The 13447-nt window shown below is 42.3% G+C and overlaps 1 protein-coding gene across 3 annotated transcripts in view; it reads left to right on the forward strand.

Moving 5' to 3' along the window:
• Nucleotides 1–13097, forward strand: part of LOC124721840 (synaptoporin-like) — a 107100-nt gene extending 94003 nt beyond the window's left edge. For all 3 annotated transcript variants that reach the window (XM_047246969.1, XM_047246970.1, XM_047246968.1), the window contains one exon: nucleotides 12630–13097. In XM_047246969.1, the coding sequence (XP_047102925.1) occupies nucleotides 12630–12743 (114 nt within the window). In that variant the 3' untranslated portion in view covers nucleotides 12744–13097. The remainder of the gene's footprint in view (nucleotides 1–12629) is intronic.
• The last annotated feature ends 350 nt before the right edge of the window (nucleotides 13098–13447 follow it).

Below are 13447 nucleotides of genomic sequence, written 5' to 3' on the forward strand. Positions count from 1 at the left end.
GTCGCAATTGTTTACATCAGGTTTGTACATCAGGTTTGTTTGAGCAGTTGCCAGTGGGTTCATGAGCAGTACCTTCTCCCGCTTCTGACTGCTTAAATTGTGGTTGTTAGCTATATCGGCAGTAGCAACAAGCAGCCATATGCTACTAAGAAAATTTGTCTCGCACACCCAAGCTGCCAGATTCACGCTTGCACAGGTCAGTCTGAATTTCGGAGGGGAGGGGTAGTCCCCCCTTGACCAGTGTTTACGTGTAGTGATTTTACTGTCTCCTCTTAGTTTACAGCTGTCATGTCAATTGAACACAAAAGACTTATGTGGTTACTGTCTCAGCCCCATTTACTCTGTTATAGTTATGTTTAGATTTAGTTTGCCTCCTTTTTTGCACCTCTGCTCCCATTTTTCTGTTGTGGTTGTTACACTTGGTTGGATAGTGAATGCTCTGCTCTGTAATGGATCAGAGATGGTACAGTTGTGGGTGTGACATTCCCTGTTGTGTGCAGAGCCCTGGGGACACTCACTTGCTGACTTCACTGTTTCCTTCATCTTCATTGTGTTATTGACAGTACAAAAGATGTCTATTAAATTTTTAGCCTTCTCGTTTCTACTGTTTACACCCTCCCAACTAGATGAGAAAATGTTCTCAGTGGCAGTTTATACTTCTGGATGCACCACTGTTGGATGGAGGGACTGGTGACCTTGTTTGGTTCCGTACCACCCCTACCCCGTCACCACAGCCAGCCAACCAACCAGCCCACCATTATTGCACCCAAATTGTTTTGATAAATCACAGGATCATAATCACCATAGAAAGTTTGGTGAAACAAAGTAATAAACACCCTTGCAGCTTAGTAGTGTTCTGGGATATAATGTTCAGTGAGTAGCTTCAACTGGATATGGCATACTTGTTGAAACTTCAGCTCATACCTGTAGAATTGAGGCCATTATCAAGGCCAGTGCTGGTGTTACATGGTGAGGTTAATGGCTCCTGAGTGTCACAAAATTTTTTTGTCTAGTGTGCTTATATTGGACTGCTAGGCCATTGGACTTCTAAGTATTAGATTTGATGCACCACAAAAGTATAGATATGATCACATGAATGGTAAGGTGATCCCTACCACACCACTAATCATAAAGTGGTAATTTTTGATGATGTATGAAATCAGTGTGAAAATTAACATGGTAGAAATGGATTTTTGTATCGGAGTATTATGCTAGGACTGGAATGTGTCACCACGTTTTATGCACTCCATAACTGCTTTCAAGCTGGCAATTTTAAAGGGGTAAAAACAAGAAAGCCTTTGTTTTTAACCTTCTACTTTTTATATTATCTAAGAAGAGCATAATTTTAATGTAGTGTGTTCAATCGTGTGATGAGATGTTAAATTCGTCTCCTCAGGATCCATATTTCCACAGAGCTAGTTGTGTATAGTGCCTGTGTGACACTGAATGCATTGGAGCTAATACGCTGTGAATGGGGGAAATTTGTTAAGTATGCTCTGATTCTTTCAATACCCCTAAAGCACAGTACTAAATGTGTCCAGCAGAACATCCATAACTGCATACCAGGGAATACGCAAAATGGAAAAGGAGTAACCTGATAACGAAGCCAAGATGATGATGTGTGTTGTAGTCCAGTGATGTTCCCTTCTGCTGTATGCTGTAATGTAGTGTTTCATTTAGAAAACCATGTAAATATTAAGTATACTTTTTAGTTAAAGCTGTGCCAAACCAAAACTAAAGGATGCATACCTGTATGAAAAAAATGGACTCCCATTAGCTGACGTTTTGGGGCAGTCCATAAGACATTTCTGTAGCTCAGCTAGAGAACCTTACAAGGGAGACCATGACGTTGGGGTCACGGATTTACTTCAAACTTTGTACACCTTTAGTAGGCCATTAAAAGAATATAATGTGCAAGTAGTAAGGTGCACTATGCTGGCGATTTTGAGAAAATCACAAGAGAAGTTTTATGTTTCTGTAATGTAACTGATGTATCTGTGTGAAAGTGCCAGGCATAAGAAGTCGGTGTGGTCAAGATGTGTAAAACTTCTCTTGTGAGTTTCTCTGAATTGCCATATTAGTGACTCTTCCTACTTGTACATTGTTGTTTTAATGGCCTTCTGAAGGTGTACAAAGTTTGAAGTAAATTTGTGATCCCAACAGCGTGGCCTCTACTTGTTAGAGTGTCCCGCTCTAGCATATATTGTTAACTTTTCATATACAAGGTGTTAAAAAGTGTCAAATACTTTTAGAGGTGGGTAGCACTCTTCAAAACAAGAAAAATAAACCCAATAAACAAGGGTCTGGAAATGCACACTTTCTATGATAAACGTGGCATCCATTCATGACACTGCATCCCTCTGCCCCCTGGTTGTCGTTGTCATCGTACCTGCTGGCATGCATTGAAGACGTGATGCCTTCAAGGGTACCCATAACCGAAAGTCTAGGGGATTGAGGTGTGGGAACGGGCAGGCCAAGGTGTGCTGCCCTCCACCCCCAACCAGTCCAGCAGTCCCGAAATGTCTGCATCAGATGTGCACATTTCTGATGTGGTGTGCTGATGTGCCATCATGCATGACTCACATTTATATCCATTGCTGCAATGGCACAGCCTCCTGCTAGGTAGAGTCCAGATATAGTGCCTCATTCAACCTTTGTGGTCCCCCTCAGGGGGGGCTCACGGTTCTTTCATGAGTTAGTGTGTGGTGCACATGGGCCCTGAACTATTGCAGGCCATTATTCCTTCCTGGCTGTATTTCCTTCACCTTGCCCCTTGCTCCCTACACTCACTCCTTCCCCAATGCCCTCTCCTTCCCTCTCTGTATCGACCTGGCTGTCCATCTGGTTCCCTGCATTGCTTGCAGTTTTGTTCCTTCTGCCTGTTCCCTTTCATCCCTTTTGGCGTTTACGTCCCAGCTTGAGGTTTGATCTCCACTGCTAAATTTCCTGTTTTTGGTGTGAGCCATTTGGGGAAGATACCCCTCCCTAGAGTCTACGGTTTGGATTCCTCTCCCCTCCCTCCCTTCCTACCCCTCTTCCTTCCCCACCGTAGCTTCCCTCCACTCTGCTATGTCACCAACATGTGTAGCCAGTCCGTGTGGTGGGGTGGTTATGCAACCATCTGGCTGAGTCCCCCTGGCAACACAGGGATCACACTACTGATACCTGAGCTGTTCCCTCCCCACCTATACCAAGGAGTGGTTGCTTGTCTTCCAGGAGCTTCGCAACTCCCAGCAATGGCCGCCACACCAGGAGGCCCTTTCTGTGTCTGGGTGGCACCCACGGGGAGAGCCCCTGATCGGAGTGGGCAGATGTTTGGCACATGAAGTGTCAACCTGCAAAAATATCGACCATTCTCAAATGGCCATCTCTTAGAATGGTGAAGGATCATTGAATGCTGCTTTGTACGACCTGGCAGCCTTGCCTTCTCTGGCTACACCATGGAAGGATGGCTAGGCTTACCACCTTGGTATGAAACACTTTCCCCGCTACCTCGCCTATACTAGGATTGATAGAAACACATTCACTGCCACAAAGCCACCCCCTCCCCTTTTATATTATAGAATATGGAGGACAATTTTGGTAAACTGGAGTTTCTCAGTAAGGTGCAGTCAGGCTCTCTGTTGATCAAAGCTGCTTCTGCCATCCTGTCTGCAGCTTTTCATGCTCATGATCATCTTGGCATTGTCTCAGTGTCTATTACCCCTCACCAATCTCTGAATATAGTACAGAGGGTGATTTTTCATAGACACCTCATCCTGCAAATCAATGAGGAACTCCGGGCTAATCTGGAGCAACGAGGTGTTCATTTTGTTACCCTGTGCAGAATGGTCGCAAAGATAACTGCACAGATACCGGCACCTTCATTCTGGCTTTTGAGGGGCATACCTACCAAGAGCAGGTACAGGTTATGTGCTACAGATATGATGCGGAGCCATACGTCCTACCACTCACGAGACACTTATGGTGCTTGCGTTTTCAGCATATCTATTCCCACTGTACGGCAGACCCTCTTTGTAGTACTGTAAACACCCACTTCATGAGGGAAGACCCTGTGTTCAGTCATCTATGTGTGTAAAGTGTCATGACCGCCACTCCCCTCACTCATCGGATTGCCCTGCTTGAAAGACAGAAAACAAAAGAGTAAAAGTCCCTGGATTGCCTGCGTTATGCTGAGGCTCGCCAAAAATATGAGACATGCCATCTAGTGTCACTTTCTTCAAGTTTTGCCTCTGTTACATCCTCTCCCCTTCCTACCTCTTCCTTACTCCAGCCCTGTCCACCTTTCCCCTCCCCCACCCTTGCAGTTCCTACAACATCCCTCCAGGAGTTGCTCCCCCTCCCCGGCCCAAGGAGTGTCCCCTTCTTCGGCACCCGCCGGTGATGGGGCTCACATCTGGGACCACTCTCCCTGTCATCTCTGAGGCCAGAAGCCTACAACAACAACTCAGCCACATTATGCACCATCTGTGTGCCGCAAGGTCACCCGCTCTCTTTTGGTTCCGTATCTTGAACATACCTGTCTCACTAAGTGTCTCCAACTGACCTACAGGAATATATCTTGTGGGCTGACCCAAAATCTTAGCTAATGGGAATTCCCTGAGTTCTGGTGATTGTTTTTACCCGTAGAAAAAAACTGCCACCTTGAAAGCAATTATGGAGGCAATGTAAGGGAGAGTCTTAACAGCAGAAACTAGAATGCTAAAAAGTAATAGAGCTTTTGCACTGTCAGTAATACAAGCAAGATGAATTAGGGAAGTCAGCAGGTGGGTGTCCCAGGGACTCTGCATGTGACAGGAAATGTTACCACCCACAGCTGCACCATCCCTGATCTGTTACAGTCCAGATCATCCACTATCCAACAGAGTGCAACACCAAGAAGTGAAAAATGGGTGGGGCAGAAAGGAGGCAAACTAAATGTGAAAAGAATTAAAACAGAGTAAAAGGAATGAGAGAGAAGTTCGGTCAAAGAGGTAGAGTTGGGGACCACCCAGACACAGCATACAGTGGAAGACACCCCAACCTCAACCACCCTACGCCTGTTCTGGAGATGTCTAAAGCCTTATAACAGAGAATAAAAACCACTTTCACAGATAAAACTTAGAACCAGTTCAACCATCCATGAATCCTCACCAATACTACAGGCAATCAGTCCGGAAGTCCATACTTAATGCAGATGGTGATAAGGAGGGAGCATTCCACCAGGATATGAGCTCCTTGTTGCAAGGCTCCATAACCACAATTCATTACACCAAAGAAAATGATGGGTTAACCTGGTGTGATCAATGTGGAAATGGCATAGGAATGTGGATTCCTTCTGAGATAAGCAGAAGGAAGAGCACAATGCTGCTGTCATCTAGATTGTGCAGATTTCATTAGATGAGGCAGTAGCCCATCACATTTTGTTACATTTCTGAGCAGCCAGAGATACTGTGTGCACCCACAAATCTGCACCTGGGATCAGCACTGCAAACGAGAGTAAGTATTTGCTCCCTAGCCAAATGGCTCAGCCAGTTCATTCCCTGGGGCACCCCCATGACTTGAGACTCAGAAAGACAACTGAACAGGCAGCATGATGAAGGTAAGTGAGAAGGTCATGAATAGTGGAGACCAAAGGATGGCAAGAATAGCATCAGTCAAAAGCCTGCTCATTGACTCAGTTTGTATTAAAACAGAGTCAAGGGAGGCCCGTCTAATAAAATAGAGGCTCTGCTAGTGGTTGTCAGCTGTGTTGTAAACACATGTTCCCAGGAGCAAGTGGTGTTAAATATCAGTAGGAGATTTACAAGCATATCCCATCTGAGGCACAGTTTGAGCCATTGGTGTAAAGGATGATAGCACCCTGGAACTCTTGAAGAACTGGATGTAACAGATGCTGAAATGTCATGAGAGTGACAAAAACGTTATCAGTTCTGTGGCCAGGCACCATTCTGGGGAGTATGTAAGGAAATCTGGAAAGCACAGTCCAGGGAAGAGAGATTGGAGATTGTGGCAGAGGAAAGTGAGGTGCATTCAAACTGGTAATCCCACCAGAGGGTGGGAATCAGGGTGACAACAACCCTTGTATGTAAAGAGAATAGGATACATTTTGCTAAAAGATTGGGTAGCTGAACTATGGAACTAGCATTGGATGCTTAGTTGAATACACAAGCAAGAAATGCGGAATAAAATTTTTCACTGAATCCCAAGGTATTCCCCGACCAGCTAGCTGTCCATTACAAAATGATCCTATCAGGTGGATCTACAAAGATAATCCATAAACTCAATGACTTTCTCACTGAGGTGCCAAACACACTCTACTGAAGCAACAGTACGTCTTGCGTCATGATGGCTGAAATGGATGTCTCCTAAATTACACAAGACTGGCCATATGAAGGAACAATTGAGGTGCAACAAATGAAAAGAAGAAATAATATAGAGCTGGTGAAGACTGCCACTTTCCTTGTGACTTCCACTGCTCTGATAGTGAGAGAGTACTGTGTGGAGGCTTCCTCTGGTTTACGGTTGAGACTTGCGCCCCCGACACTGTGACAACAATGAGTTCCAAAGGAGAAGCAACCTGTGGGTAAAACTCTGAATGGCAACTCATGAACTTTGCACTGACAGCATCTCTCTAGCTGTGTGTATCAACTGATTTGAAAGCAAACCAATATGAAACCAAGACTTCCCAAAATTCACTGAGAACAAAAAAAGTTCAAAAAGAAGAGAGTAGATCCCAATTGTGGAAGCCAAGAAGGAATGTAAAGTGACTGACCCTCCAACATTTCTCAGCAGTGCCTGCCTCTTTGTGAAAAAACCTGTCATTATAAAACTTCCTGGCAGACCAAAACTGTGTGCTGGACCGAGATTCCAACTCTGGACCTTTGCCTTTCGTGGGAATGTGCTCTACAAAATTATTATATTTTTGGTGCAGACATCCAACTGAACAGGAACCAATACTAGCACACACCTGCAAAGAAATCAGGTTCAAGAAACTGCAAAAAAGGTAGCCACAATATAAGAACAAGAGAAAGCAAACATATTAATGTCGTGATCAAATATTCAATTTTTTTTCTTTTGTTTGGGGGGAGGGGGGGGGGGTTGTATTCAGGATAATATAAAATCTTCTTCTGGTATTTTAACTGACACTTCTTGCTGTCAGTAGTGTTATGATGAACATGGGTTTACTCCATAGTGTAAAGTGGTGCTTCAAAATCTTGCAAGTGACTCATCTTGAGAATGGCTGAAAGGTTGCCAGCCGAAATATTGGAACCTGGTTTAATAGCATCTCAGATACACTGCTGAAAAATGTTGAAATAAATTAATTGTAGAAAAAGCAGTTCAAGAAAAGTGCCTCCAAGCCAAATCTTTCTCCTTCACCCGTGAATGAAGAAATGGGATAAAGTAACAAGCTATCCCAGATGCCTTCAGATGTGATAATGACATGGCTGACATGATCAAAAAAGTGTTAAAATTGGTTCCATACTCCAGTTTAAGATTAAAATTCAGGACATACATAAATGAATTGACTTCCTGTACAGGAAAGACCCCTCTACATGTCCTTTCAAGAAATTTTTAAAACATGGATGGTCTTGTACTTGGAAGACATAGCCTCCCGAGGAAAAGACAACCTTACTGGTGACAGGTTAAAGAGTGGGGTGGTAAGGTTCGTCAAAGGCATATGCCACTTTCCCTGTGCACTTAACATTACAAGCAGTACCGGTCATGTTCTTGCCCATACTAACAACACAGTATGCTCTGTGTACCTCCTACCACAACACCCCATTGTTGAGAAGCTCAATCACTTTATTGCTGAAATCTCACATCTATTTCTCCTTTTAATAAATTTAAACATATTTACTGCTCTACCAAGATCTTCCACCATCTGCCTGAGGAGTGGAACAGGGTGGAGTAATTAACACTACAGCATTGCTACTGGTTCGCCTATACCCATACACTACTTGTGTTCATTTGTCCTTGGAGGTATCGCTCAGTGGGAAGTGGACCATGACTTGCATGGAAGTGACCACTTCACTATCTGCAGTCATCTGCCAGACAGAGTTCACCCCACAAGCCCAACTGTTAGCGTGGTTGTAGAGGCTGAAGAGTCCCCTCTGTCCACGTAACAGCTTCTTATCATTGTGTACTTATCACATAAGATCCTGTCTGATTCAAAACTGCCTCCATCACTTTCCATTAACTGACCACTGTAGAAACATACGTTCAACTATCCTTGGTTAAAAAAGCCATTTGAATCTTTGCAACAGTGAGCCTTGACGTTTTACGGGTTGAGGGAATTAAGGTCCAAACCAAGGAGTGGAGTAAGGATTCCTATGTCTGTCAATTAATTGGGTGCAAGAAGGCTAGTACCCCACATTACTATATTCTGAATAAATTTACTTTAATCCCTAGACATAACATTAGTATTGAAGATCTATTTCATTTCTGTTCTTTATTTGTGATACGAATGTTTGTGGCTTTTGCAGTTCATTTGTCAGATGCTAGATAGGCTCTACTAATGGATCCATAAGATAGAAAAGTCCTAGACACTAAACATGTGAACAGGTATGGGTGGACTAAACATTCTGGTTTGGTTATTAATAAAATATGGTAGTTTCCTATGCAGTTCTTATCCCCTGGTGTTTTTCACACCTTCTGTTAAACCCCTGGATTAACTTCAACCAAATTTGGTATGCACATCGCATACTGTCAGGAAAGAATCACTTCAGGAGTACAAACCACCTGCCTACACTATTTGATTTAAGTATCTTGTCACCTGGCTGTAAGTGACTTAAAAGTTTGTGGTGCCCTCCTTCTGTAATGCCGGAATTCAATATGGTGTTGGCCCATCCTTAGCTTTGATGGCAGCTTCCACTCTCGCGGGCATACGTTCAGTCAGGTGCTGGAAGTTTCTTGGGAATTGCTGCCCATTCTTCAGAGTGCTGCGCTGAGTATAGGTACTGATGTGAGTCGGTGAGGCCTGGCACGTAGTCGGCGTTCCAAAACATCACACAGGTGTTCTATAAGAGTCAGGTCAGTACTCTGTGCAGGCCAGTCCATTACATGGATGTTACTGTCATGTAAACACTCCTATACAGGCCGTGCATTATGAACAGGTGCTCGATTGTGTTGAAAGATGCAATTACCAAACCTGAAGTGCTCTTCAGCAGTGGGAAGCAAGAAGGTGCTTAGAACATCAATGTAGGCCTGTGGTGTGATAGTGCCATGCAAAATAACAAGGGGTGCAAGCCGCACCCCCCACCCCCCCCCCCCCCCACACACACACACACACACACACACACACACACACACACACACACACACACACACACACACACGAAAGACACAACCACACCATAACACCACCGCCTCCGAATTTCACTGTTGGCACTACACATCTGGCAGGTGACATTCACTGGGCCTTCACAATACCCACACCCTGCCAATAGATCGCCACATTGTGTACCATGACTTGTCACACCACACAATGTTTTTTCACTGTTCAGTCGTACACGAAGTGAGGTGGTGTTTGGCATTTACCGGTGTGATTTGTGGCTTACGAACAGCCGCTCTACCATGAAATCAAAGTTTTCTCACCTACCGCATAACTGGAATAGTACTTGCAGTGGATCCTGATGCATTTTGGAATTCCTGTGTGATGGTCTGGATAGATGTCTGCCTATTACACGTTACTGCCCTCTTAAACTGTCGGCATTTCTGTTAGCCAACAGACGAGGTTGGCGTGTATGCTTTTGTGCTGCACATGTCCCTTGACTATCACATCGGAATCAGTGGACCTAGGGATGTTTAGGAGTGTGGAAATCTGTCATACAGACATATGACACAAGTGACACCCAATCACCTGAGCACGTTCAAAATACGTGAGTTCTGCGGAGCACCCCATTCTGCTCTCTCATGATGTCTAATGACTACTGAGGTTGCTGATATGGAGTACCTGGCAGCAGGTGGCAAGGTGGCAGCACAATGCACTTACTATGAAAAACGTACGTTTTTGGGTGTGCCTGGATACTTTTGATCACATAGTGTGTGAAAGGAGGGGGGGAGGGGTGGGTATTGAAAATGAAGTGTAGTCTACGGCACAGATACTGAGACTTTATTCATCCAGTATTAGATAATGAGAGCACTTACTGACTTGCAACAAACTTTACGTATGGTTTCAAACGTTTACAAAACTTTTTCTCACCTACATCCCCCAGTAACTGATGAAAGGAAAGAGTGTTTATTGCTTACTACATTTTTACTGTTCTACATCTACATCGATACTCTGCAAATCACATTTAAGTGCGTGGCAGCGGGTTTGTCGAGCCACCTTCACAATTCTCTATTATTCAAATCTTGTATAGTGCGCAGAAAGAATGAACACCTATATCATTCCGTACGAGCTCTGATTTCCCGTATTTTATTGTGATTGTTTTTCCCTATGTAGGTCAGTGTCAACAAAATATTTTTGCATTCGGAGGAGAAAGTTGGTGATTCGAATTTTGTCAGATTCCGCCACAACAAAAAATGCTTTTTTAAATGATGTCCAACCCAAATCCTGTATCATTTCAGTGACACTCTCTCCCCTATTTCATCTTTGAACTTATTCTATGTACTCTGTTAGTCTTATCTGTTAAGGATCCTACACTGTGAGCAGTATTCTAAAAGAGGACAGACAAGTGTAGTGTAGGCAGTCTCCTTAGTAGATCTGTTACATTTTCTAAGTGTCATGCCAATAAAACACAGTCTTTGGTTAGCCTTCCCCACAACATTTTCTGTGTGTTCCTTCCAATTTAAGTTGTTCATGATTGTAATTCCTTGATATTTCGTTGAATTTATGACCCTTGGATTTGAATGAGTTATCCTGTAACCAAAGTTGAACGAATTCCTTTCAACACTCAGGTGGATGACCTCACACTTTTTGTTATTTAGGGTCAACTGCTAGTTTTTGCACCATACAGATATCTTTTCTAAATCATTTTGCAGTTTGTTTTGATCTTCTGATGACTTTATTAGTTGATAAACAGTGTCATCTGCAAACAACCTTGGGGAACGCCAGAAATCACTTCTGTTTACTCGATAACTTTCCATCAGTTACTACGAACTGTGACCTCTCTGTCAGGAAATCACAAATCCAGTCTCATAATAGATGATATTCCATAATATTATTATTAAGTGGATTACTACTACTACCTTTCTTGAATATTGGTGTTGACATGTGTGACATTGCTACGGATCTTTCGTCGAGCGAAGCTTGTATATGATCATTAAGTATGGAGCTAATGCATCAGCATACTCTGAAAGAAACGTAATTGGTATACAGTGTGACCTAGAAGACTTGGTTTTATTCAGTGATTTAAGTTGCTTCACTTCTCCAAGGATATTTACTTCTACGTTACTCGTGTTGGCAGATGTTCTTGATTCGAATTCTGGAATATTTACTTTGTCTTCTTTTGTGAAGGCATTTCTCAAGGTTGTGTTTAGTAACTCTGCTTTGGCAGCACTGTCTTCGATAGTATCTCCATTGCTATCACACAGAGAAGGCATTGATTATTTCTTGCTGCTAACATACTTCACATACGACCAGGATATCTTTGGATTTTCTGCCAGGTTTCGAGACAGTGTCATTGTGGAAACTGTTATAAGCATCTGGCATTGAAGTCCACACTAAATTGCGAACTTCTGTAAAAGATCGCCAATCTTGGGGATTTTGCATCTGTTTAAATTTGGCAGGTTTGTTTCATTGTTGCAGTAAAACTGCCACATCAGGCATTACATTTTAATATATTACTTCTTTGCTATTAACTGTGTTTGTTAAACTTTCTGCATCCAGTATTCACATAAATCACTGAATGTATGTGCAAAATTGTCGTCGTACAACACACAGTTCTGAAGATGTGTTGTCATAAACACTGAGCTGCATGAAAATGACACTGTAGGGTGAAATTCGCTAGGTATACAGATAAACTGTGTAAAAATATGTTAATTATGTGACATTGTAAGTGGCCAAAGCAGTGGGTAAAAAGCTTCTCCGAAACTACTGGATTGATTTCAGTCTAACTTGGTACACATTCTACTTACTACATGCAAAAAAAATATTATGGGTTTAAAAAATGGCAACCATCTACTGGGATAGTGGTGATAAAATTGAGATTCAGAGAGGCGAAGGAGAAGGAGAAGGAGATTGACAAGTAGAGGGGGGGGGGGGGGGGCAGTAAATGGGAGAAGGGTGAAGGTGGTGGTGGACAGGTGAGTGGGAGGGGAGGTGGTGGCTCTAATAGAAGGTAAGGTTGGAGTAAACCACCAGGTACTCAGCTAGTGATTTAGTATTTCAGTTAAACAGTTATTTTGTCATTGATTACATCTGTATTAACAAGTTGTTAAATAGTAAGTACACTTCTGTTTGTGCAATGTTTGTTCTGTGTGACACTCCATCTGCCAGATAGGCTAATTTCAGCTGCTGTTTCAACATTTGCAGATACGTTGCGAAAAGTGGTTTTGTACTATAGACAAGTGTTGGTGCAGTGGAAAAGTAATTTATTGAAGTAAATGTATGTTGTAAATCATATGTTAAATCAAACAGGAGTAATACATACAAATATGAAAATCTGATAATAATAAACTGATTCGAAATTTTGGTTGTCTTACAGATTCTTGGATTTCTGAATTTTTTCCTTTGGGCATCAGATTTGTGGTTCCTATACAAGGAAACTTCTTGGTTCAAAATGAAGCAGAGCAGCCCAAATATGGCAGCTACAGCGTAATTGGAAAATAGTCTGCAACACACAAATCAAATCTACATAATACCTTCTTCTATTCAGAGTATAGACTGCTTTTTATGTTCAGTCAAAAAGTCAGCCAGTTGCTATTAAACAATAATTTATTTGTTTTACTGTAGTATTATTGAGTCATAGAATTTTTTTGTACTTTTGCATCCTTTTATGGCAAGTGGCAGTGTTCTCTCTCAAGTACTTACATGAAGAAATTTGAAGGACATATCTTAATAAGAATAATACCTCAGAATTATTTATGGGTTAATTCTTTTTATTGATGCTGTACTAAATATTTGTGTCCTATCATTCAGAAACAGGACCTTGGAATCAAGTATTTTTGCGCAAAGGGGGGGGGGATGGGGGGGGGGGGGGGGAGTTCTTGCAATATGGTCCTAATTAAGTTTTCTGGAATATCACTTACTTTTTCTATTTTATGTATGAACATACACATTATGTCAATTATTAAATCCATATCTGTAACACTATAGTGGTTGCCCATGTGCTGAAACATGTGGAGCTGTCATATTTCCTGTCATGGATTTTAATAGGTACTTACAATGTAACACCAATTCTTTTTTTTATTTTATTTTATTTTATTTTTTTTTTTTTTTTTTTTAAATCCGTGTTTTGGATTGTGCGTTCTTCAGTATTTGTATATACAATGCAGTAACTATAAGCTTCAAATAGTTGTGGAA

Source organism: Schistocerca piceifrons, chromosome X (assembly GCF_021461385.2).
Source record: "Schistocerca piceifrons isolate TAMUIC-IGC-003096 chromosome X, iqSchPice1.1, whole genome shotgun sequence".
In the NCBI taxonomy this organism is placed as follows: Eukaryota; Metazoa; Arthropoda; class Insecta; order Orthoptera; family Acrididae; genus Schistocerca; species Schistocerca piceifrons.